This window comes from Gopherus flavomarginatus, chromosome 7 (genome assembly GCF_025201925.1).
Source record: "Gopherus flavomarginatus isolate rGopFla2 chromosome 7, rGopFla2.mat.asm, whole genome shotgun sequence".
NCBI classification, from domain to species: Eukaryota; Metazoa; Chordata; order Testudines; family Testudinidae; genus Gopherus; species Gopherus flavomarginatus.
In genome coordinates, this window is record NC_066623.1 from 95,503,220 (window position 1) to 95,530,777 (window position 27,558).

The window sequence follows — 27,558 nt, forward strand, 5'->3', positions numbered from 1 at the left end:
GCGGCAGGCCAGTCCTTGCCCACAGGCAACCTGCCAACCTGAAACACATTCTCACCAGTAACTGCACACCACACCATAGTAACTCTAGCTCAGGAACCAATCCATGCAACGAACCTCGATGCCAACTCTGCCCACATATCTACACCAGCGACACCATCACAGGACTTAACCAGATCAGCCACACCATCACCGGTTCATTCACCTGCACGTCCACCAATGTAATACATGCCATCATATGCCAGCAATGCCCCTCTGCTATGTACATCGGCCAAACTGGACAGTCGCTACAGAAAAGGATAAATGGACACAAATCAGATATTAGGAATGGCAATATACAAAAACCTGTAGGAGAACACTTCAACCTCCCTGGCCACACTATAGCAGGTGACCATCCTGCAGCAAAAAAACTTCAGGACCAGACTTCAAAGACAAACTGCTGAGCTTCAGTTCATCTGCAAATTTGACACCATCAGCTCAGGATTAAACAAAGACTGTGAATGGCTTGCCAATTAAAAAACCAGTTTCTCCTCCCTTTGTTTTCACACCTCAACTGCTAGAACAGGGCCTCATCCTCCCTGATTGAACTACCTCATTATCTCTAGCTTGCCTGCATATATATACCTGCCCCTGGAAATTTCCACTACATGCATCTGACGAAGTGGGTATTCACCCACGAAAGCTCATGCTCCAAAACGTCTGTTAGTCTATAAGGTGCCACAGGACTCTCTGCTGCTTTTAGTTATCTATGATCAATTTAATATATTTAACGAGGTGTACAGCTAACACTGTTAAGACCCAACATATATTTGTGCTCACTTACCTCCATAAACATCATCCATACAGATAACAGTGTCTCCCATCTTTAACAAATGTGCAATATTCATAGTAGCCGCTGAGCCTGAAGCATAAGCTAAACCTAGAACAGAAAAAAGAATCACTGTGACAGAGAACAGACACATTTATATTTTAATAGAGATATATCTTTACATCATGTTATGAACATAAAATTTCTGTTTCTCCTCCCTCCCCCATTTTCCTATTTAGTGTCAATGTTTTAGAAAGGACCACGTTCTGCCACTCTTACTTATACTGAATAGTACGTTACTGCATAAGTAGTCCCACTGAACGGCAGAGTGGAGTTGATATTTATATACTAATCATTGTTAGCATTTTTGGTTAAAGATTATTAATTCAGGTATATTTTAAGAAAAAAAGAACAGACCAGTGAAGTACCTAAGCAGACGAAGTACATGCTGACAGCAAAAGCTGAGTTAAATGATTTACTGTTAGTGGTCAAACTCTGGTGCTCCAACCCTCTTAGGATACTTTTACTGTGTATCTTCAGAATGGACTACATGCTGACATATTTCTTAATGAAAATGCTGAGAGCTTACAGTACTTGGCTCCATCCAGTGTGGCCACAGCCTTTTCCAGGCAATTCCGAGTAGGATTTCCACTACTGCTATATTCAAAACCCTGTGGTGAAAAGAAGATACAAAAATAACAGTACGTGTTGGGGATTTTGGAGGAGGTGCTGTACAATAATATAGTTAAACTTGTACTGACAATTATCTGTTTGAAAATTTGGTAAAATCCTAGCCCATCCAAGAAATCCATATTCCTAACACTAAAGTTAGGCATCCAAAACATACCCACCTGCTATCACAAGCTGTTGTACACCACCCCACAGAGATCCGACATCCGTTGCTTGTCAGAACAGAAGACTACCTATTTGCAGTCAAACTAAGCACTCTCAGAAGCTCTAGTAAGTCATTTCTCTGAGACATAAGCTAATTTGGCTGGTAAGGTTTTAATATGTCCTCTTATATTTTGTTGCTAATTAGTCTCACATTGAAAGACCACTTTTACTAAAAAGGGCTTCGATAGTTCAATTCCAAGCATTAACATTTATCCCTCCATTTTGGGAACTGAGGCTAGAGCTTCAGCTGCATAAATCTGCACAGCTCCACAGATTTCATGTAGCTATGCTAATTTACATCAACTAAGAATCTAGTCTGTATATCTAAATCACATGCAAATTTTAAAATTTAGGGGGTTAGTATGGGAAATCTGGATGCAGTGTGTGCTCATTAAAGTACAGGCTGTATTATAATGAAGAAAAAACTACAATAAATTAATTTTTAAAATGGTAGCAAATTAACTCAGTTTTTGGCACCAGCTGATTTTAATCATCTTATTTTAGCAATAATCTTATGAGACTCCCTCATGGATGTTCAAATAGGACATCATAATCTCTCTCGTACTTTGCAAAGGGTCCAAGCACCTTTAACTCCAGTTGACCTCAATGGGAGGCAATGAGTATTTCAGGATCAGGCTCAAATACAGTGTAATTAGAGCTTGAGCCTGCATCCATTGAAGTTAATGGTAAAGCTCCTACTAGCTTCAAATGGTGAAAGACCAGGTTCTGAATCCTGTTCCACAATTCTGGAATGCAGTGCTGTCTCAAATCTTCAGCAATGCATGACTGTCACACAGTGACATCAAAATATATAATTGTTAGTCACATGAGCTGCCTCAGAACAAATGTTTACGTATCTGCAATAATAAACTGAACTGAATCCAAAACTTCCAGGGCCCTAATCAAAGAGAAAGATGAGCGTCCCTTTTAACACACATGACACTCCTGCCAGTTGCAAGGCAGGTGATGCAGAAGGCCTGTCAGTAAATTTTGAAAGCCACCCAGTTAGTCTGAAAAATTATGATCCTCGAAAGGACAAGTATTTTCTTGGCAAAAGTCATCCTAAATTCCAGCTGGCATGCTGGGAAGACTTTCACTGGTGCAATGAGCCCAAAGGCCCTCGGAGGGACACTGGAGCTCTGTCTAAAGAAACTCAACAGGAGAAACAAAAAAAGAAGGGGAGGAGAGATGTATTCTGATGTCTTTCTAGTTTCAGACTCCCAGTGTAAAGAGATTCTTCATCCTGTTCTGGATTCTGACACAAGCTCACACAAGGTAAGGAAGCTGTCTTTGAACCTGCAGTAAGAATGCAGCTGAGAAAGTTAGATAAAAAGTATATTCTATTAACTCTCCTGTATTTCTGTTCTCCAACTGACTGTAAACAGCTTGTGATTATTTGCTATTTTAACACAAATTTGGCAAATAATTATTGGTATGTTGCTCATTCACAAGTATTTGATATTTAAATTCAAATTCTGTCAGGAGGACAGTGAGAGGACATACTGATCACATGGTATGTTTCCATTCCTTAGTTAAATAAGGATAATGCTTAGAATGGGGTGGGGGGAAGAAATCACATTTGTTAATTAAGTTTATTTTTCACAATTACTGCCCAAAGTCTGCTTAAAAAAAATCTTAGTTTCCACAAAAATTTCCTTCAGTATTCTCTATTATATTTATGGAAAGTGAGCAGCAAATGTTTGCTAACATTGTCAGAAGACGGGTTACTGGGCTAGATGGACCTTTGGTCTGACCCAGTAGGGCCATGCTTACATTCTAATTTAAGCAAATTCATTTAACAATACGGAGGAGGTTCTTTTGTGGTTGTTGTTTATTACAGTATGGGTCCAGATTACATTCTGCTAACAAATTTCAGATGAAGTAGTATTCTGCTTGCCCCTAGATCATGTGATAATGGGCAGAACATTCATCTGGCTATCAGTTTCCTGATGTTGAAAGCACTTCCAGGAATCGACACCAACACATCTACAGAGAGTCAAAGGCACAAAGAGGAGTTAGGTACTCAACTCCAACTGACTTTTAGGCCTTGTCTACACCACAAAGTTGCAGCGCTGGTGAGGGGGTTACAGCGCTGCAACTTAGGAGGTGTACACATCTGCAGGGCATTACCAGCGCTGCAACTCCCTGTTTGCAGCGCTGGACGTACACCCTGTCGAACCTCAGGTGTAGAGGATCCAGCGCTGGTGATCCAGCGCTGGTCATCAGGTCTAGACACTCACCAGCGTTTTTCTTGACCTCTGTGGAATAAGCAGGTATCACAGCATACCTGAGGAAGCCTCTCTGGTAATCAAGCAGGTATACTTCCCTGCGGTTTGCTCTCGCGTTCCCCGAACCCCCCCGCAAGCAGGTCTCCTTCCCCGTGGTGTGCTCTCGCGTTCCCCGAACCCCCCCGCAAGCAGGTCTCCTTCCCCGCGGTTTGCTCTCGCGTTCCCCGAACCCCCCCGCAAGCAGGTCTCCTTCCCGCGGTTTGCTCTCGCGTTCCCCGAACCCCCCCGCAAGCAGGTCTCCTTCCCCGCAGTTTGCTCTCGCGTTCCCCGAACCCCCCTGCAAGCAGGTCTCCTTCCCCGCGGTTTGCAGGGGGGTTCGGGGAACGCGAGAGCAAACCGCGGGGAAGCAGGTCTCCTTCCCCGCGGTGTGCTCTCGCGTTCCCCGAACCCCCCTGCAAGCAGGTCTCCTTCCCCGCGGTGTGCTCTCGCGTTCCCCGAACCCCCCTGCAAGCTGCCCAACAGCGCTGCACCACTTGCAGCTCTGGTTGCTGTAAGTGTGGCCACTCTGCAGCGCTGGCCCTATACAGCTGTACTAATACAGCTGTAACAACCAGCGCTGCAAAATTGTAGATGTAGACAAAGCCTTAGTTTGTGACTTAGAAAATTTCCCTCAGAGACTGTATGTTTTTTCAGACAGCCTAGAGGGCTCCAATTTTGGGCGGGGCAGGTACTCAGCACTTCTTAAAAATCAGGCCCCTTTCATATATCTCAAGCTGGGCACCCAAAACATCACTAATCAGGTGAAGATCTTGGCTCTGAATCAATGGCATTTCAGTCTCTTTGATCTTTGCCAGCAGGTATTGTTTCCTTCAGCCTACAATACAACCGCTTCTGTGCTATTCAACCCCTTCCCTAACAGAATTTGTAGTTTATGGAGTATTGCATTGCTTTTTGCTCTGCTCTGCAATATGACCACTTTTTAGTAGTACAGTTAAGAGAAACTCTGAGGACCATATATCCATGCTTACAAACTATCAAGGAACTTTTTCTATTACTCTTCCCCCATACTAATACTACCGGGAAATCAAGACTGAAAGAAGAAATACAGTCTAATGACCTGATTCTGATCCACATTCAGCTAATTGTGGGAGATATTAAGCTCCAAGCTGACTAGTCTCAGAGGAAAACAAGTTTGCCTTCTCCTGACTCCTGCTACAATTCTGCAGCAACGGGGCAGAAACAAGGGAGGGAATTACGTTTTTCTTCCAGCCTGTTTTGCATGTTTACTTAGGGCTTCTCTACACAGGGGGAAAGTCCAAAGTAGCCGCTCTGCACTAGCTATTGTGCATTAACCACCCCCCTATGGATACCTTTACAGAGGCCATGTCTACATCTAAAATTTTGCAGCGCTGGTTGTTACAGCTGTATTAGTACAGCTGTATAGGGCCAGCGCTGCAGAGTGGCCACACTTACAGCAACCAGTGCTGCAAGTGGTGTTAGATGTGGCCACACTGCAGCGCTGTTGGGCGGCTTCAAGGGAGGTTCGGGGAACGAGAGAGCAAACCGGGAAAGGAGACCAGCTTCGCCGCGGTTTGCTCTCGCGTTCCCCGAACCACCCTGCAAACCGCAGGGAAGGAGACCTGCTTGCTCGGGGGTTCGGGGAACGAGAGAGCAAACCGGGAAAGGAGACCAGCTTCGCCGCGGTTTGCTCTCGCGTTCCCCGAACCACCCTGCAAAACCGCAGGGAAGGAGACCTGCTTGCTGGGGGGTTCGGGGAACGCGAGAGCAAACCGGGAAAGGAGACCAGCTTCGCCGCGGTTTGCTCTCGCGTTCCCCGAACCACCCTGCAAACCGCAGGGAAGGAGACCTGCTTGCTCGGGGGTTCGGGGAACGAGAGAGCAAACCGGGAAAGGAGACCAGCTTCGCCGCGGTTTGCTCTCGCGTTCCCCGAACAAGCAGGTCTCCTTCCCTGCGGTTTGCAGGGTGGTTCGGGGAACGCGAGAGCAAACCGGGAAAGGAGACCAGCTTCGCCGCGGTTTGCTCTCGCGTTCCCCGAACCACCCTGCAAACCGCAGGGAAGGAGACCTGCTTGCTCGGGGTTTGGGGAACGCGAGAGCAAGCCGGGAAGGAGACCAGCTTGATTACCAGAGGCTTCCTCAGGTATGCTGGGATACCTGCTTATTCCACGGAGGTCAAGAAAAGCGCTGGTAAGTGTCTATACTTGATTACCAGCGCTGGATCACCAGCGCTGGATCCTCTACACCCGAGACAAAACGGGAGTACGGCCAGCGCTGCAAACAGGGAGTTGCAGCGCTGGTGGTGCCCTGCAGATGTGTACACCTCCTAAGTTGCAGCGCTGTAACTCCCTCACCAGCGCTGCAACTTTCTGATGTAGACAAGCCCTGAGTAACTAAAAGTGCTTGTGCCCATTAACATACTTCCAATCTGAATTAACTTAAGCTAACTACCTAAGGGTACCCTTAATGCACAGTAAGGGTGTGCACACAGAGATAGGGTAAGAATTTAAAGCGCACTATCTACTTCTACACTGCCGGAGGGCAGCCAAGCAAGCCCCTTCTTTCATCATTCTGACATTGCTAGGCTGTCACGCATTACATGGTTAAAGAGTCAAAGACTTTATTAAGCTTTATAAATGTAGATTTTTAAATGCATAATATGTCTCTGCACTGAGTATTTAATGATAGATATGCTGCTTTGGACAGGTGCCTATTTGGGCAGCTGCCATCTGGTTTATGAAACTTCCAAGCTGTGTTGTAACGTTTAAAGTGCAGTGGCATAGGATTTCTGTTCTATAGCATCCACTGGAATCTCTAAAGTTAAAAATAAGTCTGCATTTCCCCTCTGGACCTTTCTGTGATACAGAGAGGATTATTTACAGCAACGATACAGAATTTTTGCTTTTGGCTGAAAATTGCTTTTCGCAATTTTGCAAAACAGAACATTGTTGAGACTTTTTAAAAAAAACTCTTCAGCTGTAAATAATTTGCTGCTTTACATCCTTTTTGTGCCACAAAACTGGATTTTAAAAAACAAACCACTATTTTCAGTCTGAAGGGACAGGAAACAAATTGGTTTCCCTTACAGATGTGCGCGTTTACATGTGGATAATTTGTGTAAGGGTCAGAGCTGCACTTACAGGGACGCACGTTTCTGCTGTAGAGAGGAGTAAACCTTTTACTCCACCTCATTTTCTGACAGGTTTGAGAGAGCCTTTGAAACCGACATCTGTTCCATTCCTGTGATCTAAAGCAGAGCACCCGTAACCCCCTCGCTCCAGCCCGCAGCGCTTTCTCTCGCTCACTCCCCACGTTTCCCTTCGCCTCGCATCACCCCTTCCGCTCCCTCCCCCGCCGGAGTCCCCACTCACGCGGTGCTGGCCGGGCGCCTGCTGCTTGAAGGTGGTGGAGAGAGAGATGGGGGGCACGACGGCCATGGAGCTCCATTGCTCCGGCTCCTGCCCCACGTGGATGGCCTGAGTGGCGAAGTGCTCGAAGGGCGGCAGGAAGCCCTGGGACCCGTCCTCAGCCTTCTCCATGCGGTGCTGTGGCGGTAGGGGCCGAGGAAGGCGGCTGGTGCCGGCAGCTGCAGGGACAGGAAGCGATGCAGGCTCAGGCTATCGGTGCAGCCGGCCGCTGTAATACACCGCGTTCCGGGAGCCGGCGAGTGCTCGCAAAGCAGCAGCTCCGCCTTGCATTGCACAAAGCGGCTGGGGGAGGAGACCGGGCCAGGCGTCGCCGCCTGGGCCTGCCCCTGATTGGCGCAGGTGCTGGGCATTGCGGCGCGCCCCCGGTCCCGGCTGCTGACCCTGGGAGACCCAGGCGGGAGGTGCCGTGTGTCCCAAGCTGCCCGGGGTAGCACTGCTGCCCCACTGGCGTTCGCGGCCCATGAACAGGCGTTTGGATGGATAAACTGAGAATCTGCCAGGGAGACAGCGGTGCTGGGTCCGTGCCAGCCCAGGCCGCAGATATTCCCTTGGGCTAACACAGTAATAGTTGCTTTCGGGTCCATTGCACTGTCTTACTGTTCCGTACCACCTGAACGATCCCAAAGCACCTCACCCACACTATAACCGTGTGGAAAGGGGAGTGGAGCGCAGAGCTCCGCTGGCTCTGCTAAAGCACAAGGTCTGATTTGGTGAACCAGAGCGCTCCCCCTCCTGGCTTGGTGCCCTCAGAGCTCTCCCTCCTCTTTCAGTTTATTTTAACTGCTCTTGAAGTGCAGCTGGCTCTGGGATAGAACTGGCGGCCATCCAGCTGACCATAGCAATCTGCAAAGCACTTCTTTCTGCATAACATCTCTAATATACAGTCTTTCCTATCCATAGCTAAAATTCTTAGCCAGGTTCTCATCATCTTATGTGGTGATTACTACAGCAACCTTTTCTCTAGCCTTGACAAATGCAATGTTGCCCCACTTGTATCCAGGCAGCATGTTGCTGAAAAGGTCATTCTGCAGGGTTGTTGCTTCGAATATATCACCCTTCTCTTTGCATCTGTCCACTAGCTCCCACCCCTCCCTGTATCAAACATAATCTACTGTTCTTCTCTTTCAGTGCCCTTCACAGTCTATCGCCTCACTACCCATCATCTCCTTCGCTACTGAGATACCAACTTCTTGCTTCCAATTGGCCAATGATGCCAGACTTTGTCACCCACCTGTTACATTTTCACACAAGCACCTTTGTGCTTCTTCCCATGCTACCACACTTAAGAGAACTTCCCATGAATATCCATAAAGCTACCTCATTGTCCTCTTCTAAATTCCTCCTTAAAATGCTCCTTTTCCATGATGCCTACAAAAAAACTTGACAGCAGTTGGGCTGTTGGCATGCTCACCCAATTGCCAGTCATGCTGACTAACACTGTTTTATTGTTTTCTTGTACTTTCCCATCTGTTTTTATCCAGCGGTTATCTCATCTTATATTTAGATTGTAAGCTTTTTGGGGCAGGGACTGTGCTTCTGTTCCATGTTTGTACAGTGCCTAGCACGTTGGGATCTTGGTCCATGAGCAGGGGTCATGGGCACAATGGTAATATAAATAATAATAATTTGGGGGGATTGTGGCCAAAGACACCAGGGTATAATACTGTGCTTAGGAAAAAGCATGTGAACTTTTTGGTGCCTATGCAGAACAGACCCTATTTATTCATACAGTCATCTCTAAAAAAAAAATCCCTTATCTCTTGTAAGAAATCTAACCCCACCCTTTGCAGTCATACAGCATGCAACTCAAAGTAACTATTGCAGGAGGAGGAAGGGATGAATCAGTCCTACTGGAATGTGAACTTATGGTAGTTGTTTCTCATTGAGTACAGTATACTTTGTACAGTTCCAGTGTTTCTCCGGGGATCTGAAAATCTTCCTTCCTCCTCATTTAGCCTCCCCTTTGTTTTTTCCTGCTTTTTAGGCTTCCTTGCACCTTTAGCAAGTAGACAGCTTTTAATTAGTATTTATTACTTCCACAGCATCAAAGATGTACGCAGTGATTTATATAACATGTAGTTTACATAAGTCATTGACTTAAAGAGTTTAAAGTTTAAACTGGTGCCTGCAACATAAACAATAAAAGAAAGAGACATGGCAATGATGACATAGAATCATAGTCAGGAGAAAGACAAACGTTGAGAATGGGGGATGGGACAAATGGAATATTAATATTCCTTTGTATCATTTAATTCACACACATACACATACACACACAGAGTGCAAAAGGTAATTTTACCACTGAGAATATGTTACTGCTTGTTTTCATTGTATCCATTTCCCTAAATATCTTTTTTATCCTTGATGGGGTTTGTCACCAAACCTTTAACCTAGTTACAAAACATGGCTATGGGCCAATCTACAGTGCAAATGAAGACCATTGTCTTGATTCTCCTCTCACTTACACTGGACTAAATCCAAGGTGTACAACAAATGTGTTTTGAACAAGGTCGGGGAAAATGAGTGGACTTTTCTCTGACATTAATAGTCATGATCTTATTTCTGTGAATAGAGCTTCTTAGAGAAAAAAAACTCAGCTAGTTTGTACAGTAATGTGCAGGATGGTTTTGCTGCGGAACTGTAAAAAAGATGCAGTAGAGCTCTTTATTGGTAGAGTTGCTGTTTATTGTGCCATGGCTGACAATTCTGAGTAGCATTACCCTTTTAAATATTGGGCCCTATCCAGCTAAAATGAGGTTGCATGACTACTGGCTCTAGGAAGAATGTGTACCTTTCTAACCCCACCCACATCCCCAGGTTCACCTATTTCACCCTTTAATCCAACCATCGTATTTGGCAATCTGGCCCCTAGGATGACACTGAAGTCTTCACCAAACATGTTCAGTGAGCTCCCTAATGTCCTACTGTGAGACTATGCTTTCTTTCACTGACTATCAGTTATTAGAGGAAGAAATTTAAAGAAGCCATGACCAAACATATTGGACTCTTCCTGTTTAAAAGCTGGCAGTTCAGTTTCACAGGTTAGCAAGAGAGAGGAAGAAAGATGCTTAGGTGGTCCGAAGTGTCTCTTTCTGCTCCACTCCAAAAGTAAGCAGGGTGCCTAATGTATTGTCTGTTGGGGATGGGAAGTGATCTTCCACATAATATGGTACAATATAGAAGATAAACTATACAAGTGGACTGGGAGTATGCCTCATTAATGGGGGAGAATATGAGATCCTACCAAACACACAGTTCCTAGGAAGTGGTTTCATATTATTTTAATATTCTAGGTCCATAAACCAACGTAGGCCAGTACATACACAAATGCTCTACACCTACAGAAGAATGAGCTTATGAGCCAAGTAAAATATTGGTTTGCATGAGCGCTCTCGCCCAGGTTGCTGTGCAACTCACTTCCAGAGCTTAGAAGGAAGCTGTTTTTGTTTTAGGGCATTAGCAGCTGGCTCACCTTTCTAATGAATGCCTTAGCTTGCTACAGAGTTGGTCTTCTTCTCTTTGTGTGACTCAGAAAATTGAGGCTATTTTATGGTGCTCCTGATCTATTATTATGGGTGGATCACATCACAACATTTATATTCAAGGTTAAACAAGGGTTTCTATTCCAAGGCCCTTTTCAAGTGCAGTAACTCCTCACTTAAAGTCATCCCAATTAACCTTGTTTCCTTGTTACCCAGCTGATCAATCAGAGAACATGCTCATTTAAAGTTATTCAGTGCTCTCTTATAACATTGTTTGGCAGCCACCTGCTTTGTCCACTGCTTGCAGAAAGAGCAGCCCTTTGAAGCTAGCTGGTTGGGGCTTGGAACCAGGCAGCCCTTCATCAGCTCCCCGCTCCCCTAAGTTCCCCGTGGGGCAGCCACCCAGCAGGCGATCAATTGCCTGGCAGGTCAGCTGTCCCTCCCCCAACTGCTGTGTGCTGCCCCTGCCCTATGCCTTGGAGCTGCTCCTGGAAGCCTCATGCTTGCTGTGCAAGGGAGCTAATGTCAGGGTGTCCCCTGCTCCTGCATCTAATCTACACAGAGGAAGAGGGGGACATGACAGGGCTCAGGACTGAGGGAGCTTGCTGGCAGCAGCTGCTGTCTCAACTTGCTGATCTACTTAAAAAGGTACAGTAGGGTCAGTGTACTTAAAGGGGCAATACTTGTCTCTCTCTCTCACACACTGTTTGTATCTCTGTCTCCCTCTGCCATGCTGTCTCCCCTCCCTCCATTCATACTGCCTTGTAGAGTGTGAGGCTGCATTAACAACGTTTTAACCCCTGAGGGCTCAGCTGAGTGCTAGTTCATCATTTAGCAGTAAGGCATTCCCTGGGAAATAGTCCACCATCTGATTTCATTACCTCAACCAAGCTTCACAATTAGGGTGACCAGACAGCAAATGTGAAAAATCAGGACAGGGGGTGAGGGGTAATAGGAGCTTATATAAGAAAAAGACCCAAAAATCAGGACTGTCCCTATAAAATCAGGACATCTGGTCACCCTATTCAAAATCATCATTGCTATGTACAGTATTAAATGTTTAAAAACTTATACTGTGCATGTATAAAATCTTTTGTCTGGCAAAAAACATTTCCCTGGAACCTAACCCCCACATTTACATTAATTCTTATGAGGAAAGTGGATTCACTTAACATTGTTTCACTTAAAGTAGCATTTTTCAGGAGCATAACTACAATGTTAAGCAAGGAGTTACTGTGCTTACAACTTTCTCCAGTTTTTATTTTTCAAGATGAATTTTCAATCTTTGGTCTCAGTATTTCTCGCAAAAGTTTGAACAAAAATGGTTGACCATTTTTGAGTTTGAACAGAGTAGGAGACACCTCCCCACCCCACGTTTGTCATTATAACCACCTTTTTTTCCAGCCTCAACAGCAGGTGGTAGGAACTTGAAATGTAAGAAGGACTTAGGAGTACCTAGGTCACAAATATGCTTTGCAGGGGTCGGAGGAAAATCTTTTTACATTTTGTCAAAATATAGGAGTTAAAAAAACATGCTTTGTCTATGCAGCACTGGTTACTCTTATGAATAGGAAACTAGAAGAAGGGATCAATCCTACATTCCTTGAACATGCAAAACTCCTACTAATTTAATTAGATCATAGGCAGACCTTTGATTTGTTCCTTTACGCTCATTCTTATATTGTGAGAGGCCTGGGTGGGTAGACTGAAGTCAAGGAGAAAATAAAATTATATTGCTTCCATGTAGAATCTCCCTACCTCCAGTTTGACACATCACTATATCACATTATTTTGTTTCTGTTCTTAGAAGAATTCCGTAGGGCCTTCTCAAAATATACAGGATCACCCAGGATAACTCCTTTCACAGACTCCCAATAAGCTAATATTTGGTTCTCAAAATTTTTCATTCTATGGTAAACCAGAAAAAGCTCTGTCCTGGTTCCATGGACTACAGTGTGAAAAACCTCCAAATAAGAAGAATTCTTACCAAATACAAGTATATTTATAAACAGCTTCAGAAATAGTGACAGCCCCAAAGGAATGGAGAGAGTTATGTAACACTTCTAATTAAGAAGGATCCTGGAGTTTTGTCAGTTCTAATTTCTTTATTACTTGATTTTGCTCAAGCTTAATTTTCTCCAGCTGTTACTCTTTCTCCCCTTGGGAAATAAGTCTTATCTGTATCAGGTCAACCACTGTGAACATTAAGGCAAAATATAATTTAATATTTTAGATTTGGCTGGTCTAGCTAGTTCCATTTACTGTCCTCAGAGGTTTAGTTTTGTGTTTTTTCTGTGCTGGCGAAGAAGCAGGTGGGAGGGTAGCATATCTCTTTACATACTTTCAGATAAGAAAGCTTCCAAAATTTCAGTAGGAAGGATTTATTTTTGAGCTTAAATATTATTAATAATTGGATTGGTAATAAAAAGAAATCCAGATACACTAATGAAATAATTCAGTTGCTCTTCTCTAATTGCTTTGGGTTTTGTGCAATTTTTCTTTTACCTCTTTATTCTTGCCTGCCTTTCACTCCCTGCCTTGTTTCGGATTATTTCCCCAGATCTCTTCTCCAATTATTTTCACATTTCCCTACTGGCTCTTTGTTTCAATCTCTTCCACCATCTCCCCCACCCAGCATCCAGCTCTTTGGTCAGAGAGACGTTTGCTGTGATACAGGGTATCTTGGGATGGGCGAGAGGTTATCTTCCAAAATTCCATATCCTCTTACTTTCTTCCTCCATCTCATGGGCCTTGCATCCTAGCTACATCCTACCAGTCAAAAAGAGCTGGATGCTGCTACTTGAGTCAGCTAGAGGAGCTGCTTAAGAAATCTATGAGTACTCTCTCCCTTAGGGCTTGGTATACTGTCCCTTCAGAGCTTGGTCCCAAATGAATATGCAAAAATGATCCCACTTCTTCAGATGCATACAGTGGAAAATACAGTAGGAAGATATATATATACACACAGAGAACATGAAAAAATGGGTGTTGCCTTACCCACTGTAACAAGAGTAATTAAGGTGAGCTATTAGGTGAGCTATTCTCAGCTCCCTGTCCTTTTGTCAGTCCTCTCTCTGTAGTCTAGTTGTGTGTATCTCTCCCCACCTCACCTTGTTTAGTTTGTCTCCCTCAGTCTGATTTTAGCTGTGATGGATTAGTTGCTGCGCCAGTGGGACCCATGCTCAGGAGCTCTGGCCAGTTGGGGCACCCCAGCGTCCCGCGCCTGTTGAGATGCGGGATTGGGGCACGGGGGCTTTGCCCCACTCCCCCCGACGCCACTCCCTGACAGGAGTGCCGAACACAGGGGTGGGGCAAGCTCCTGCACCCCAATGCCATTTCCCCAGCAGGAGTGCTGGAGGTTGGTGCGGGGAGGACTGCAGGCATAAGAGGTGGGGAGGGGTCCCACAAGCCCCTATTCTGCCTTTGGATTTTAGGATTTATTACTGCTGCTTCTCTTGTGGGGAACTCTGGCTTGGAAGCATTGTTTTATAAATAACTGCAATTGTTGAAGGGAGGAGGGGGCTCTGACATACAGGAATAGATAGATGTGACTGACAAATTTAATTTCCTGCTTAGCCTATGTCACAGGTCAACACTGAAAAGAACATGGAGTCTCACCTTAGAGACTAACAACTTTATTTGAGCATAAGCTTTCGTGGGCTAAAACCCACTTCTTCGGATGCATGCAGTGGAAAATACAGTAGGAGGATATATATATATACACGCAGAGAACATGAAAAAATGGGTGTTGCCTTACCCACTGTAACAAGAGTAATTAAGGTGAGCTATTAGGTGAGCTATTCTCAGCAGGAGAAAAAAACTTTTGTAGTGATTATCAGGGTGGCCCATTTCTAACAGCTGACAACGCAAAAGAATAAATGGACACAAGTCAGACGTCAAGAATTATAACATTCAAAAACCAGTTAGAGAACACTTCAACCTCCCTGGTCACTCAATTATAGATCTCAAAGTCACAATACTCCAACAAAAAAACTTCAAAAACAGACTCCAATGAGAAACTGCAGAATTGGCATTAATTTGCAAACTAGACACCATTAAATTAATCTTGAATAAAGACTGGGAGTGGATGGGTCATTATACAAAGTAAAAATTGTTTCCCCATACTAATTTTTTCCCCTACTGTTACTCACACCTTCTTGTCAACTGTTGGAAATGGGCCATCCTGATTATCACAATGAGGGAGAAGCAAGACTTGCTTTAAAGTGAGATTACTGTGGAAAAGTTGCTGACAAAAAAAGACATTGTGGGATTGCATTAATTACACAGCTGCTTGTGATAGTGCACTCCCTAATGTTTTATGGAAATATGCTTATGAGTGTGAATATGATGTAACTGGAATATGCTTCATGCAAAAAGTCTCTTGTAAGGTATCATTACAAAGCTTATGATCTACTTAGTGCGTTCATCCTATTTGTTTGCATGTATTATTTCTATGTCTGGAGTTAGCAAAAGCCATTAAAGGTGCTTCAGAATCCATGACCTGTAAATGGCTCTGTTTACTTGCAAACCTTCCTGGGTATGTGCGGGTCAGCCCTGGAAAAATGGAGGCTGGCGTCTCACAGGACAAGTGAACATGTCACCTGATACTGGAATCCATCTTAAACCTGGTGCTTTTCCATTTAAAAGGAGGTGTAGGGACCCAGAGGGACAAAAGATTCCCGCCTTGTGCCAAACTATAAAAGGGAGTGGAACAGGACAAAGGGGGCTGCCAGTCATGAGAGAACCCCTAGTTTCCACCTAAGATGTCTGCTGAAACTAACAAGGATTCTACCAGGGAAAGGATTGGGCCCAGACTAGGAAGGAGTCTAGTCTGTGAAAGAAGCCTATTGGACCATCTCTGAGGGTGAGTTATTATCTGTAATCAGTTACTTAATGTGTTAGGTTTAGACTTGCATGTTTTTGCTTTATTTTACTTGGTAACTAACTTTGTTCTCTCTGTTATTACTGAAACCACTTAAATCCTTTTTATACTTAATAAAATCACTTTTATTAGTATACCCAGAGTAAGTGATTAATACCTGTGGGAGAAAACAGCTGTGCATTTCTCTCCATCAATGCTATAGAGGGCAGACAATTTATGAGTTTACCCTGTATAAGTTTTATACAGAATAAAATGGATTTATTTGGGGTTTGGATCCCACGGGGAACTGGGTGTTGGAAATAGCTTTGGGGGCATGGACCAGACCTGGGTCTGTACTGCAGCAGGCTAGCGTGTCTGGCTCAACAAGACAGGGTTCTGGAGTCCCAGGCTGGCAGGGAAAACGGGCTGAGGTAATTCCAACACGTCAGGTGACAGTCCCAAAGGGGTCACAATGCTATTTTGCTTACAAGTTAACTTTAATTGATTAGTGTAACTTTACTGTTGTACAGTTCAGTTACACCTGTACCATGAAACAATATTTGGCTTATGTAAAGCTATCTCTCCTAAAGTGTTGAATAACTGAACCTCAGAATATCAAAGGCAGTAATGTATATTATCTTAATTGTACAGATGGAGGAACTGAGGGGCTTGGTCACCATTCATGTCAGAGGCAGGATTAGAACATGTGAATTCCTGGCTCTTACAGACATGCTCTGTTTACTGACTGATGCTGCGTCTCTACAAATGAGTGAAAAAGGCTTCCGGTAGCTTCTAGCACAGCAAATTCTACCGTGAACTGAAAACAATGCTGTGTCCTTACTTATCCACACAACAGGTTTGATGGTTCTCTCAATCACCCCCCAAACTGATGGTGTGGTTGCTGGAGCAGGAAGTGGAACACACTGTGCCCCTCCCTCTGTGCTGGGGGGAATGTGGAGAGTTATGTTCTGCAAATGTAGCAAGAAAAAGGGAGCCAAACGGAGGCTTTTCATAACAGGTTAGCCAAACACGTGTCAGGAGGGACTATGTATAAGTAGACTATGCCTTGAGTGCAGGGGACTGGACTGGATGACCTAATGAGGTCCCTTCCAGTCCTACACTTCTATTTCTCTCCGGACAGGCCTTGCTTACAGGCAGGGGAAGGTACAGTTAACACGTTAGATAAGCGTGTGAAACTCCTACTGCAGACAAAGTAGGTTACCAGGCCAAGCTAGGCGGTAGGACCTTTTTCTCACAGTGTAAGTGTGACCCGTTAGCAGCCTGGTTACTACAGCAGGGACTGAACTGGGAACACCCTGGACTAAGAGCATCAGCTGCTTTATCTAAGGAGCCGGTTGCCGCGTGGAGCTGCCTCGTGTCTGAGCCCCGCAGCGACTCCCAAGGCCGCCGGTGTCCCATGCCCAGGGCTGCCGGTGGGGCCTTGAAGCCGGGGCAAGGCTGGGGCTGTAACAACGCCCCAAGGGTTACAGGGCAACGGCCGCTCGGCTGAGCTGTAACGAGCGTAGCCCTGACGAGGACCCCCACCCGCAGCCTGTCTCCACTGGAACAGGGCACGGCACTACCCAGCCCACAGCCCGCCGGGCCCTCGTACCGCCCAACGCCCCGCCCACTGCCCTCCCCGCGCGGCGCCGACTCACCCGCCCCTCGGCCAACTCTACGCGCACTTCTCCGCGCCCAGCCGGGCCGCTGTGCTCTCGCGATGTGCCCGGCACGCTCGTGCCTCCTCCCTCTCGCGAGATCGCTTCGACAAGATGGCGGCGCGGCCGGGCCGCTGAGCGGAGCGGCCGGAGGGAGGGAGGTTGTCGGCTCCCCTGAGCCTGCTGGGTCCGGGCTGTTTCCGGTGGGGATGCTGACGGGACGGGACTCGCCGCCGCGGCTCTGAGTGCCTCGTCCCCCCGCAGCGGCTCCGGCTCCCCCCGGCTGCGGCGAGTCCCCCCGGCGGGGCCCCCCCGTCCCCGGGGCCGCCGCTGGCGATGACCGGAGAGAAGCTGCGCTCGCTGCGCAGGGACCACAAGCCCAGCAAGGAGGACGGGGACCTGCTGGAGCCTGGCGAGGAGGAGGCGGCGCCCGCGCCCGGAGGCGTCTTCACAGGGGGCCGTGGGGGCAGCGGCAAGGGCGGCCGCGCCGGGGGCCATCGCATCTTCAGCAACCACCACCACCGGCTGCAGCTGAAGGGGGCCCCGGCGGCCCCCGCCACCCCGGGGGGAGTCAGCCCCGCTGCGGAGGCCGACAAGTGCCCGGGCCACTTCCCGGTGCACGAGTGTGTCTTTAAGGGGGACGTGAGGCGGCTCTCGGCACTGATCCGCACGCAGGGCATCGGCCAGAAGGACAGTCACGGTGAGTGTTGCCCTGACCCGCGCCTGCGGACAGCAGCCAGAGCCTCGGAGAGACCCTTCTCACCCCCGCTCCATGGAGAGACCTGCCCCATCCGGTTCAGAGAGCGCCCACCGCCGTCCCTGTGCTCCGCCCTCGAGCTGCCAGAAGGACAGAATTCCCCCATATTCCAGTGGGTGCACCCTCCCTAACCCACGCACCCATCCCTCTGTCATCTGCAGCCAGGGCATCTCCCAGAAAGATGGCCATGAGCAGTGTGTCATAGGTACCCCCCCAAGTTACCTTCAGGAACCCCCTCATCCAGACCCAGGACACTTGGCCGGGAGGACAGCCACATCTCCCATTTCTTGAGATTGCACCTAAGAAGAACCCACTACGACTGCTTTTCTGATTTAATGCACCCCCAAATGGTGGTCCACACATGGGACATAGTGCAGATGGATTAGTGGGGAGATATTTCTACCCCACTCTGCTTGTAGAGAGGCTCCCCAATTCCTTCCCATTTACCTATGTGATACATTATCTTGGCTTCCATTCTCCTCCCTTGTGGAAAAACCTTTCCATATGTGGAACTACAGGATCAGTCAGAAAGATGACAGTGAGTTTAATTCCCCTCCCCTCATATACTCTAGGAGGGAGATTCTTTATTCAGACACCCTGTGACATTACATAGGGTACAATCTGGACTGATAAACAGCTGTCCCCTCTCAGTTCTCTAACTTGAGATGCCTCTTGCGTTGCTTTGCTGTAAGAGCTACCACTCCTGGTCTGGTCACACTAAGGCTTTGTCTGCACTGTGCACCTTTTAGGGACATGGCTGTGTCACTATAGCTGTGCTGCTAAAAGGCATGCAGTGTAGCCACTATTTGTCGGCAGGAGAACTCTCCAGCTGACGAAAAAACTTCCACCCCAACAAGCGACAGTAGCTTTGTTAGCAGGAGCGCTCTTCTGCTGACAAACTGTTGTTCACACTACTGTTCACAGCTTTTCATCAGCAAAACTTTTGTCATGGGGGGGGGGTATTTTTATTTCACACCCCTGAACAATACAAGTCTTTGTTGTTCAGTTTCCAGACAAAGCCACAGCCTCCTTCTTATACTGCAAGACTGCTACAGCCAGTAACCCTTGAATCACACTGCAGAGCAACACCAGCAAATTTCCAGCCCCATACTTTCCCCCAGAAATGTACCCCCTATACTGCCCAGCACTGTCCTGGATAATATAAGCTCATATATCAGAGGGGAAGCCTTGTTAGTCTGGATCTGTAAAAGGAGCAAAGAGTCCTGTGGCACCTTATAGGAATTTCATGTTGCATCCGACGAAGTGGGTATTCACCCATGAAAGCTCGTGCTCCAATACGTCTGTTAGTTTGTAAGGTGCCACAGGACACTCTGCTGCTTTCATAAGCTCATATAAAGTCCACAGTTTTATTAATAGAAAAGGATATGCACAAATCCTGTTATCCCAAATTAAGCTTCCCAAACACACTTGTCTAGATAAAACATAAAACAAGTTAATTAACTAGAGAGAGAGAGATTTTAAGAGATTATAAGTAATGACGCATAAGTCAAATTGGTTAAAAGAAGATAAAAGTAAATCTCAACTAATGCCAAACTTAATAAGATAGAGTGAATTCAAAAGAAAGGTCTCTCTCACCACGTTTTAGCATTCATACTGGCTGAATCTTTCAGTCAGGATCCCTCTCCAAGTCCAAAGCTGTTTCCTTTGTTCTTCAGGTATTGTGGATGCCGTGGGTAGAGAGAAAGGAGGAATAATTTGGGGCATCTCCTCTCTCTAGCTCTTTCTCTTCTTTGAGAATCATTTCCTGCTGTGGTTCAGGAGACAGCCTATGTGGATGGGAAACCCCAGCTGTTTCTTTGTCAGGATGTAGAAGTGCCGAAGAATGGCCGCTTAACTAGGTGGTGGTCCATTTGGTTTTGCTGCCTGAGGAATTGGATAGCCTTTTGTCTCTGAGGAACTGGTTTGTGGCTGCCCCCGCCAGACTTGGAACATGTCAAGTAATAGCATACAGATGAATCCTGTAACTTTACATGCAATGTTGCCACACACACTTTACCTGGACAATAATGATCAGCAGGTTATGAGTTTTCAAATGATACCTTACAAGGCATACTTTGCACCAAATTTATTATAATCCTGTAAAAGAAGGGAACATGGGATTACAGCTATCACTTGCCCAGTGGGATTGGGACAGTCCAGAATTTGGAGGAGAATCCTGGGGATATTGCTTTCCTAGGAGGCCTCTTTCCACCTCAGTGGATTGGCCAGAAGCCATGAAATTGAGTAGAAGAATAATCACTACCAGTTCTTCTTACTGGACCATTCTCCCTTCCGTTGTGGTGAGGCCCTCATCATCTTGCCTACCCCATTTATAGTGAATTCCTTTCAAGATTTCCTATTCCAGTTTGGCAGGATAGATCCTTTGGGGGCAGATTCTTTCTTACTTATAATCCAAGTGGATTCGCTGACACTATTCTTCTACTATCTCTATTTGTAGTAGTCTTGTGTGGGACCTGGCAGTTAGCGATAGACTCACTTACTATGATTTTTCTATCTCTTTGCAAAAGTAGGATTCATTCTCTCTCTCCCTCTGCACCACAACAGAAGAGAGTGAAGCCTTTCATCCTGAAACTATTGCTATAAGTGCAGTTTAGCAAGCTGCATTGTAGTGTAAGGCTGAAAAAGCTTTCCAATATGTAACATCTTTGCACATGCTCATAACTTACTGATGTTCTGTGTTTGTGCAAATTCACCTCTGGACATAGGTCAGTTTGGGCTGGGGAAAAACTTTAAAATAGTCATAAGTGATTGAAAAATCAGTTCCACATACGCTCTAAGACTTGAGTGGAAGGATTTGGGCAGAGTTTTTCTCCAGCTGAAGGACACTCTGGATGAGTGATCGTAATGTAAACTCTTGCACACAAGAGTCCTTAAAAATATTCTTTAAAGTTATGGGTAGGAAAAAGAGGATATGTAGGGGAAAATACAATATGAGGATTTCTCTTTTAATGCAAGTGTAGGGCCTGTAACTTGTGGTGTACGCTTTGCAAATTCTAAATTTTGTTTTTAAATAAAAAAATCTTTGCTATGATACAGCTGTCATAATGAAACAAATGTGCTACTTCCCTACTGATGTAGCCTAATAGAATATGGTTTTTAGCTGTATAATAGCAATGGCAAAGGTGAAGACTTGCCTCCTTCCCTAATTCATAAGGTTTGAACGTTCAAAGCCTGATCAAGCTCCTTTAAATACCAGTATTATCTTAAACCTGAAGGGTTCCTATTAACAAATAGAGGATAAAACTGGAAAAATGTGAGGGGCAGGGGAGAAGGAGAAGGGATCTGCCTGCACTTCCAAGATCTGCAGGTAACTACAGGAAGGGTGACTCTACATATACACATTTTAAGATACCACTATATTCAGCCTTACAGACTCTAGGTGACTTTCTTTCTGGTTCCTTGGATGGTTGTGTAAGATAGGTTTTACTGTTCCAAAAGAGGTTCGCTTGTTGTCCACACTTGCTTTATGGCTGTTTTTATATGCATTGTGGCATCATGTTAAGGGAAAAGATGGATTATTGTGCTGAACTGCTCTATGAAAACCATTAATTTGGTTTTTAGACTCCAGCATCTTCATAATAGTGAATCAAAAGTATACGAACACTTGCAGCTAGAGCCTTTAACTCTCTACTTGTACAGGTGCTGGATTTTGCATATGAGCTTATAAAATTGTTTTGTGCATGCAAACCCTGGAACCTAAAACATGTTAAAACATGCATGTGCACTAGTGCTAGCTTGGATGAGCCCCCAATGAAAGTCTGATCCTACATGTGCAAAGAACCAATATCTAGTGAACTTCAGTCTCTTAATTTGGTCTGTCATCTGTTTTATGATGACAGGTTGCAAACTAATTTGATTTTTGTCTTTCCAAACTCTTATACACACAACAGCCACTTGAAGTTTACAGAATCATTTAAGTAGCTGTTAGTACAAATTAACTTATATTAAAAGTTTATGCATGTCAGACCCTTAATAGTTGCAAAACTATAAATGATCCAGTAGTTTATTCTCCAAAGCTGGCAATGTTAACTAGAACTTATGACATTAGATGCATGATATACATGACAATTTTTAGGACACACTAAGGTGATGGCTGGAAAAATAAAGTGTGGAATGAGAATGAACCTGATGATCGATAATCTGTTTTTTCCATAAGTAACTGAGCCTGAAGAGGAGCTCTGTAAGCTCAAAACCTCACCCACCTTGTCTCTCTAATATCCTTGTATCAATACAGTTACAACAATACTTTGTCACATGTTTGGTATTTCATTCTCTTCCAAACATACCTCCTACCTCTTCTAAATTGCATCAAGTCCCAGGATGTTGCATGAGTTTCCTCATTCCTTATTTATATATACTACATCGGGGTGGGAAAACTGTGGCCTACAGGCTGGATCCACCCCTGGGGATTGCCCCCGTGGCGCCGTGGGCCCTGCACAGCTCTCAGAAGCGTCTGGCACAATGTCTTTGCAGTCCCCAGGTGGGGGAGCAGAGGGCTCTGTGTGTTCCTCTTGCCTCCAGGCACTGCCCCCCGTAGCTCGCATTGGCTGGGAGTGGGGAACCTTGGCCAATGGGAGCTTTGGGAGAGGTACCTGGAGGCGCGGCTAGGGCAGCGCATGTGGAGCCTTCCGTGCCCCCTCCTTCCCCCAGGGGCCGCAGTGCTTCCTGGAACGGCGGGGGGAGGAGGGGCAGGGACAGGGCAGGCATGCAGGGAGCTTACCGTGGCCCCAATGCACGCCGCTACCACCGCGGAGCCGCTTTATGTAAGCGGTGCCGGGTCGGAGCCCAAACCCCACCCTTCCAAATTCCTGTCCTAAGCCCCCTGCCTGCACCTCACACCTCTCCTGCACCCTGCCCTGAGCCCCCCTTGCAGTCCGCACCCCTCCTGCACCTCAACCCTTCCCTGAGCCCCCATATACATCCCACACCCTTCTTCTGCCCCAATCCCTTGCCCTGAGCCCCTCCCTGTACACCGCACCCCTCCTGAACCCCAGCCCCCTGCCCTGCATACAGTTTCCCCACCCAGATGTGGCTCTCGGCCCAAAAAGTTTGCCTAACCTTGTACTACATTGTACTACTTTCATTTCCTCTTCTTGTATTACTCCAGTAATAGTCTGCTTAGTCTTTGTCCCTTTTGTGTATGTAGTCTCAATCACTGTAAAAAGCAAGGTCTTACAACCTTTTACAGTAACTTCCTATTTCGTAAGTGACTTGCTTGGTGTTTCTATTATAGAATGGATTCTGTTGTAAAATGGGTTCTCTTACAATACAGATTTTACAATAGTGATACATATGTTAGTGCTCTAATAGTATTAAATCAAAATTCCTTACAGTAAAGTATCAAAAAGCTGATTATAGTTTTGTCATAATTTATGGTGTACATAATATATGGTCTTTCTGGCTGAGTAAGAAAAGTTAATCTTACTACATGGCTCTTACAGTTGGTTTCCGATTGCTACTAATTTTGCATTAGAATTTCTAAAAGCGGGTAAAATTTTAGACTTTTATCAACTAGTTGTAATTAAATTTAGTTTTAATTAGATTGTAGCAATCCTAACCCTATTTTTCAAAAACTTATATTATAGCTTCCCTAGACATAGTACACACTGATACTTGATAATACTCTTGAGAAGCCTTATTTTCAGTGCCATAATTAATAAGCCTAAGGTGACTGGCACATTTCACATGGAGTTCAATAAGACTTCAAGACTGTTGTATGTTAGGATTGCCTGCTTCCATTTATCTGGAAGTCTGTTGTGATTTTTTTTTTTTTAATCCAAATTCCATGGATACTAATTAAATTATAAGGCTGAGACTTTGTGCAATTTACTGGTACTAGGAAACTCCTAGGAGAATTTTGTGTGCTGTAAAACAGTTTTGGCATTTTATCAGCTTGAGACTTAAATTTGCCCCCGATGGAATTAAATTCCATCTCGACAAACCAAAGTCGGGCCCTGTAGGTTTCTTAGATTAGGCTAATGAACTGGCTAGTGGAGGTGCTCTGCAGAAAGTTGTGCCTGGTTGGTTTTGAGTGATGATCTGTTACAAACTAGTCACTCGTAGTTCGTACTGAAATAGTTATTCCTTTTTAGGAGTGAGAGAATATTTGTTAGACACCCTTCCATTAAAACATTGTTGTAAGTGTGTATTGTGACTGGGTGTATTTCCATCTTGACCTTTACTTTCTTTAGTTCTTCTATGGGCTGTAGATACAAAAGTCCTTATAAAATATTCTTGCTATCTTTTCAAGCTGTCTCAACCTCAATGTCCCTACTGGTATAATCTGGCCCAGGGCCAGCCATGTCTTTTGGTATCGTGTTCTTGAAATACTACTGTACTCCACTGCCACGGCCTCTTCCCTTGTGCCCTCTTCAAACTAATTCATCACCACAGGCCCATTTTAGAGTATCTTATTAAACAGAAGATGCTCCAGTATTTGTAACATTTAAAAAAAGGACTTCTGTCTGATTTTGTTCATTTACTAGTGCTGTGTGCATAATATAGTATTATGAATGCTTAATTCCAAACTAAAGCATTTTTCAAGTCAATATTCCTCACACTTTTAAGCAGTATGTTCACATTCTTAAATAAGTTTAGGAAACTAGCAATCTAACCTAATGGGCTTGATTTAAAAAAAATAAAATATGAGAGGGCGAGTTAAGGCACTCAAAATTTGGCCATATATCAGCATACTTTTGAATGATAAGGTCTTAATATCATGGCTTTTTAAAAACAAATTCTCAACTGTTGTTCAGTGTGGAAGATTCCTATGCCAGCAGGCTCCTATCCCATCTTCAAGGAACCCCTTTTCAATTTATAGTAGTAAAATAATGTCCTGTTTGTGCACTTCATCTAATGTTCTACGTTGTAAAAAAATTATATAGATACCTTACAATGTAACTTGCATTTCTTGCTTTTATACTACCTTTCCATTTGCTTTCGTTTTTCTCATAATAGACCATAATGTTTCTTCATTACCTTCTGTGTCTTCCTATGTTGTGCTTTGTACTTTTTCCTCATTTTTCCCCTTACTTATCTCCTTCATGACTCTCTCCCTCTACCAGACTTTTTCTAACTTATCCCATCAGTGATCCCTCTCCCTCCATGCTCCCCTACTCACAGAAACATCGGCCAGGCATCTAACAGACAGAAGGCTAAGGACCAATATGAGAGAATGGTGGCCTTATTGTTCAGAGGCAGTGCCCAGGTGAGAAGCCAAGATATTTTTCTGAACAAATTGCAGTCAAAGATGAGGGGACTGGGATTCCAGTGAGAGTACTGTTCCTGGATTTTGCTTAAGGAGCTTCAGCCTCTGTCTGATAAATTGCTGCTGGGGAAAAGGAGAACTTTCTCTTTTCTTACCCCAGACTTTCCTCACACTAGAAGCTCCTGACTTTTGTAATGACAGTTGAGAATCTGTTACTTTACTTCTCCTCTAGCTTCTTGGCTAACGTAATGTTTATATCTCATTTTTTCCTTGTCGTCCCTCATCTGTCATATCAACCTGTTGTATTGTCTTGTAGTTGGTCAGCAAGAGCTTTGGGGCAGGGACCGCACTTGTTACGTTCTTGTACAGTGCCTAGCACAATCCTGGTCCCTGACTGAGGCTCCTTGGCACTAGCACAATTCAAATAATAAATAAGAGCATGATCTTTTAATTTAATTTATTTTTTAAGTCCCTTTTCCTGCTGACTATCTCCAGTGACTGCATCTGTTGCGGAGAGCTTTCCCAGTCACTGGTAGAATGAAATTGATCAGAGTTCTGAATAGCACTTATGAAAAGTAGTAGGGCTCTGGTTAGTTTTCATTTTGTTAAAGTTTGGCAAGGTGCTATGACCTATCCCAGGTATTGGAACTCTGCCTGTGTGCAGACTGGGAAGTCAATTTTCTGTGAGTGAGTATATGCTTTGGTTGACATTTTAAAATTTTTGAGATCGTAAGGCTTAATATTCTAAATGAAAAATTTAGATTCTACAGAAGCTGATGGCATTTGTACAGAAAAGATTCCTACTCACCACAGGTGCATAGGTGATTGGACTTTAAAATCCTTGCTTACTCTCGACTCACATTTTTTAGATTACTTGTGTGGGATTGTGATGTTAAACTTATCCTATTGTAGAATGACTACTTCATTGTGTGAGGTCACATAATTAAGTGGCCATTTCCTGCATTCTGCAGAGAGCGTAGTTTGGTGCTAAAATATTCTTATAATAAGTGAATGTTAGCTTGGCTGTTGTGAGTTGAATTTGCATAAGGAACTAGGACATACCAGTCTGAGATGCTGTTAGTGACCTGGAGAGGAGAATGGTTTTCACACACATCCTTTTGACTGATTCATGAAATTGCATTTATGACCTCTCTGTTAGTGATTGTTCACCTATCTGGGCCAGAGATTTTATGATGTCTGCTTTAAAGCCATAGGTATGAAGCTATTGACTTAGTGCCTAGAGAAAACCTATGAATTTTTGGGGTTATTTCTCACAGAAGTATACAAAGAAATATCACTTCCTTGCATGTGGTGTTAGCACTTCTAAGTTGTTACTTTAAAGCAACACTGCAGAAAACAGTAAGAAGTGCATCCAGACGTACACATAGTTACAAGAAATGCAAGTTTAGTGTTAGTTTTTTAGTTTCAATAAACATTTTTGCTAAAAATCAATAGAATAGTTAAATATGCAGTTAAATGGAAAAATATAGCAACATTAGGTTGCACAAATAAAATCGGTCAGGGAATTCAAAAGGTAAGGTTCCAATACATTAACCTAGAAGAACAGTGTTCTGTCATACTTCATGACAGAGCTACAAAATATGCTACATGTTGTGATCCAGGGGCCTCTTGCTGCCATTTGGCAGAGGGGCTGGGATGCATAGAGTTTTACAGGGATCCTGCTAGATCAGGAATATGCATAATAATTCACCGAAGGGTGTTATGTGAAGTTTCTACTGTGAGCAGTAGCCTGCTGGTTGTCATAATAATTTCAAAATGTGTATATATAGATAATATTTAAAAATTGTGTATCTATACTGGAAATTATGTTCTCTAAACCTGTGAGTTTCATCAACCTGTGAGTTGAGGCAGATAAACAGAAGGTGACATGCGTAAGACTGCCGCCTACCTGGAAGGAGCCGATAGATACTTACACAATATCCACATACGGAGGTATTTGCATTCAGATTCAAAATGCTAATTGAGAGGAAGTTTACAGGAGGAAATAAAACAACGGGATGGTATCTTGTTTATGAGTAAAGGCAATGGATTGTTGGTGTATGTGTGGTGTGCAGAGGTACTCCCTGGATCTTTTCCACTGAGAGGGCAAGATGACGGTGTTGCTTTTCTCATGAACAGGAGATCCTAACCAAGCCTGCCTGTAACATGCTGGAAGGATTTTAGGTGAGCATTTGCTCTG

General features: G+C 44.7%; 2 protein-coding genes across 9 annotated transcripts in view; one reads left to right on the top strand and one right to left on the bottom strand.

The window, feature by feature from the left end:
- The window catches only part of CTH (cystathionine gamma-lyase), an 82,400-nt gene extending 70,495 nt beyond the window's left edge, over positions 1 to 11,905 (bottom strand). For 3 of the 7 annotated variants that reach the window (XM_050961059.1, XM_050961062.1, XM_050961063.1), the window contains exons 1-3: positions 7,316 to 11,897; positions 1,395 to 1,476; positions 821 to 916 (exon numbers count right to left, since the gene is read on the bottom strand). In XM_050961059.1, coding sequence (XP_050817016.1) covers positions 821 to 916; positions 1,395 to 1,476; positions 7,316 to 7,483 — 346 coding nt within the window. In that variant the 5' untranslated portion in view covers positions 7,484 to 11,897. Of the gene's footprint in view, positions 1 to 820; positions 917 to 1,394; positions 1,477 to 7,315 lie in introns of all 7 variants that reach the window. The other 4 variants (XM_050961061.1, XM_050961060.1, XM_050961058.1 and 1 more) reach the window with 4 other exon arrangements.
- Positions 11,906 to 17,454: 5,549 nt separating this feature from the next.
- ANKRD13C (ankyrin repeat domain 13C) overlaps positions 17,455 to 27,558 on the top strand; it is a 51,249-nt gene continuing 41,145 nt past the window's right edge. Inside the window, exon 1 of one of the 2 annotated variants that reach the window (XM_050961047.1) lies at positions 17,455 to 18,073. In XM_050961047.1, the coding sequence (XP_050817004.1) occupies positions 17,710 to 18,073 (364 nt within the window). In that variant the 5' untranslated portion in view covers positions 17,455 to 17,709. The remainder of the gene's footprint in view (positions 18,074 to 27,558) is intronic. The other variant, XM_050961048.1, reaches the window with a different exon arrangement.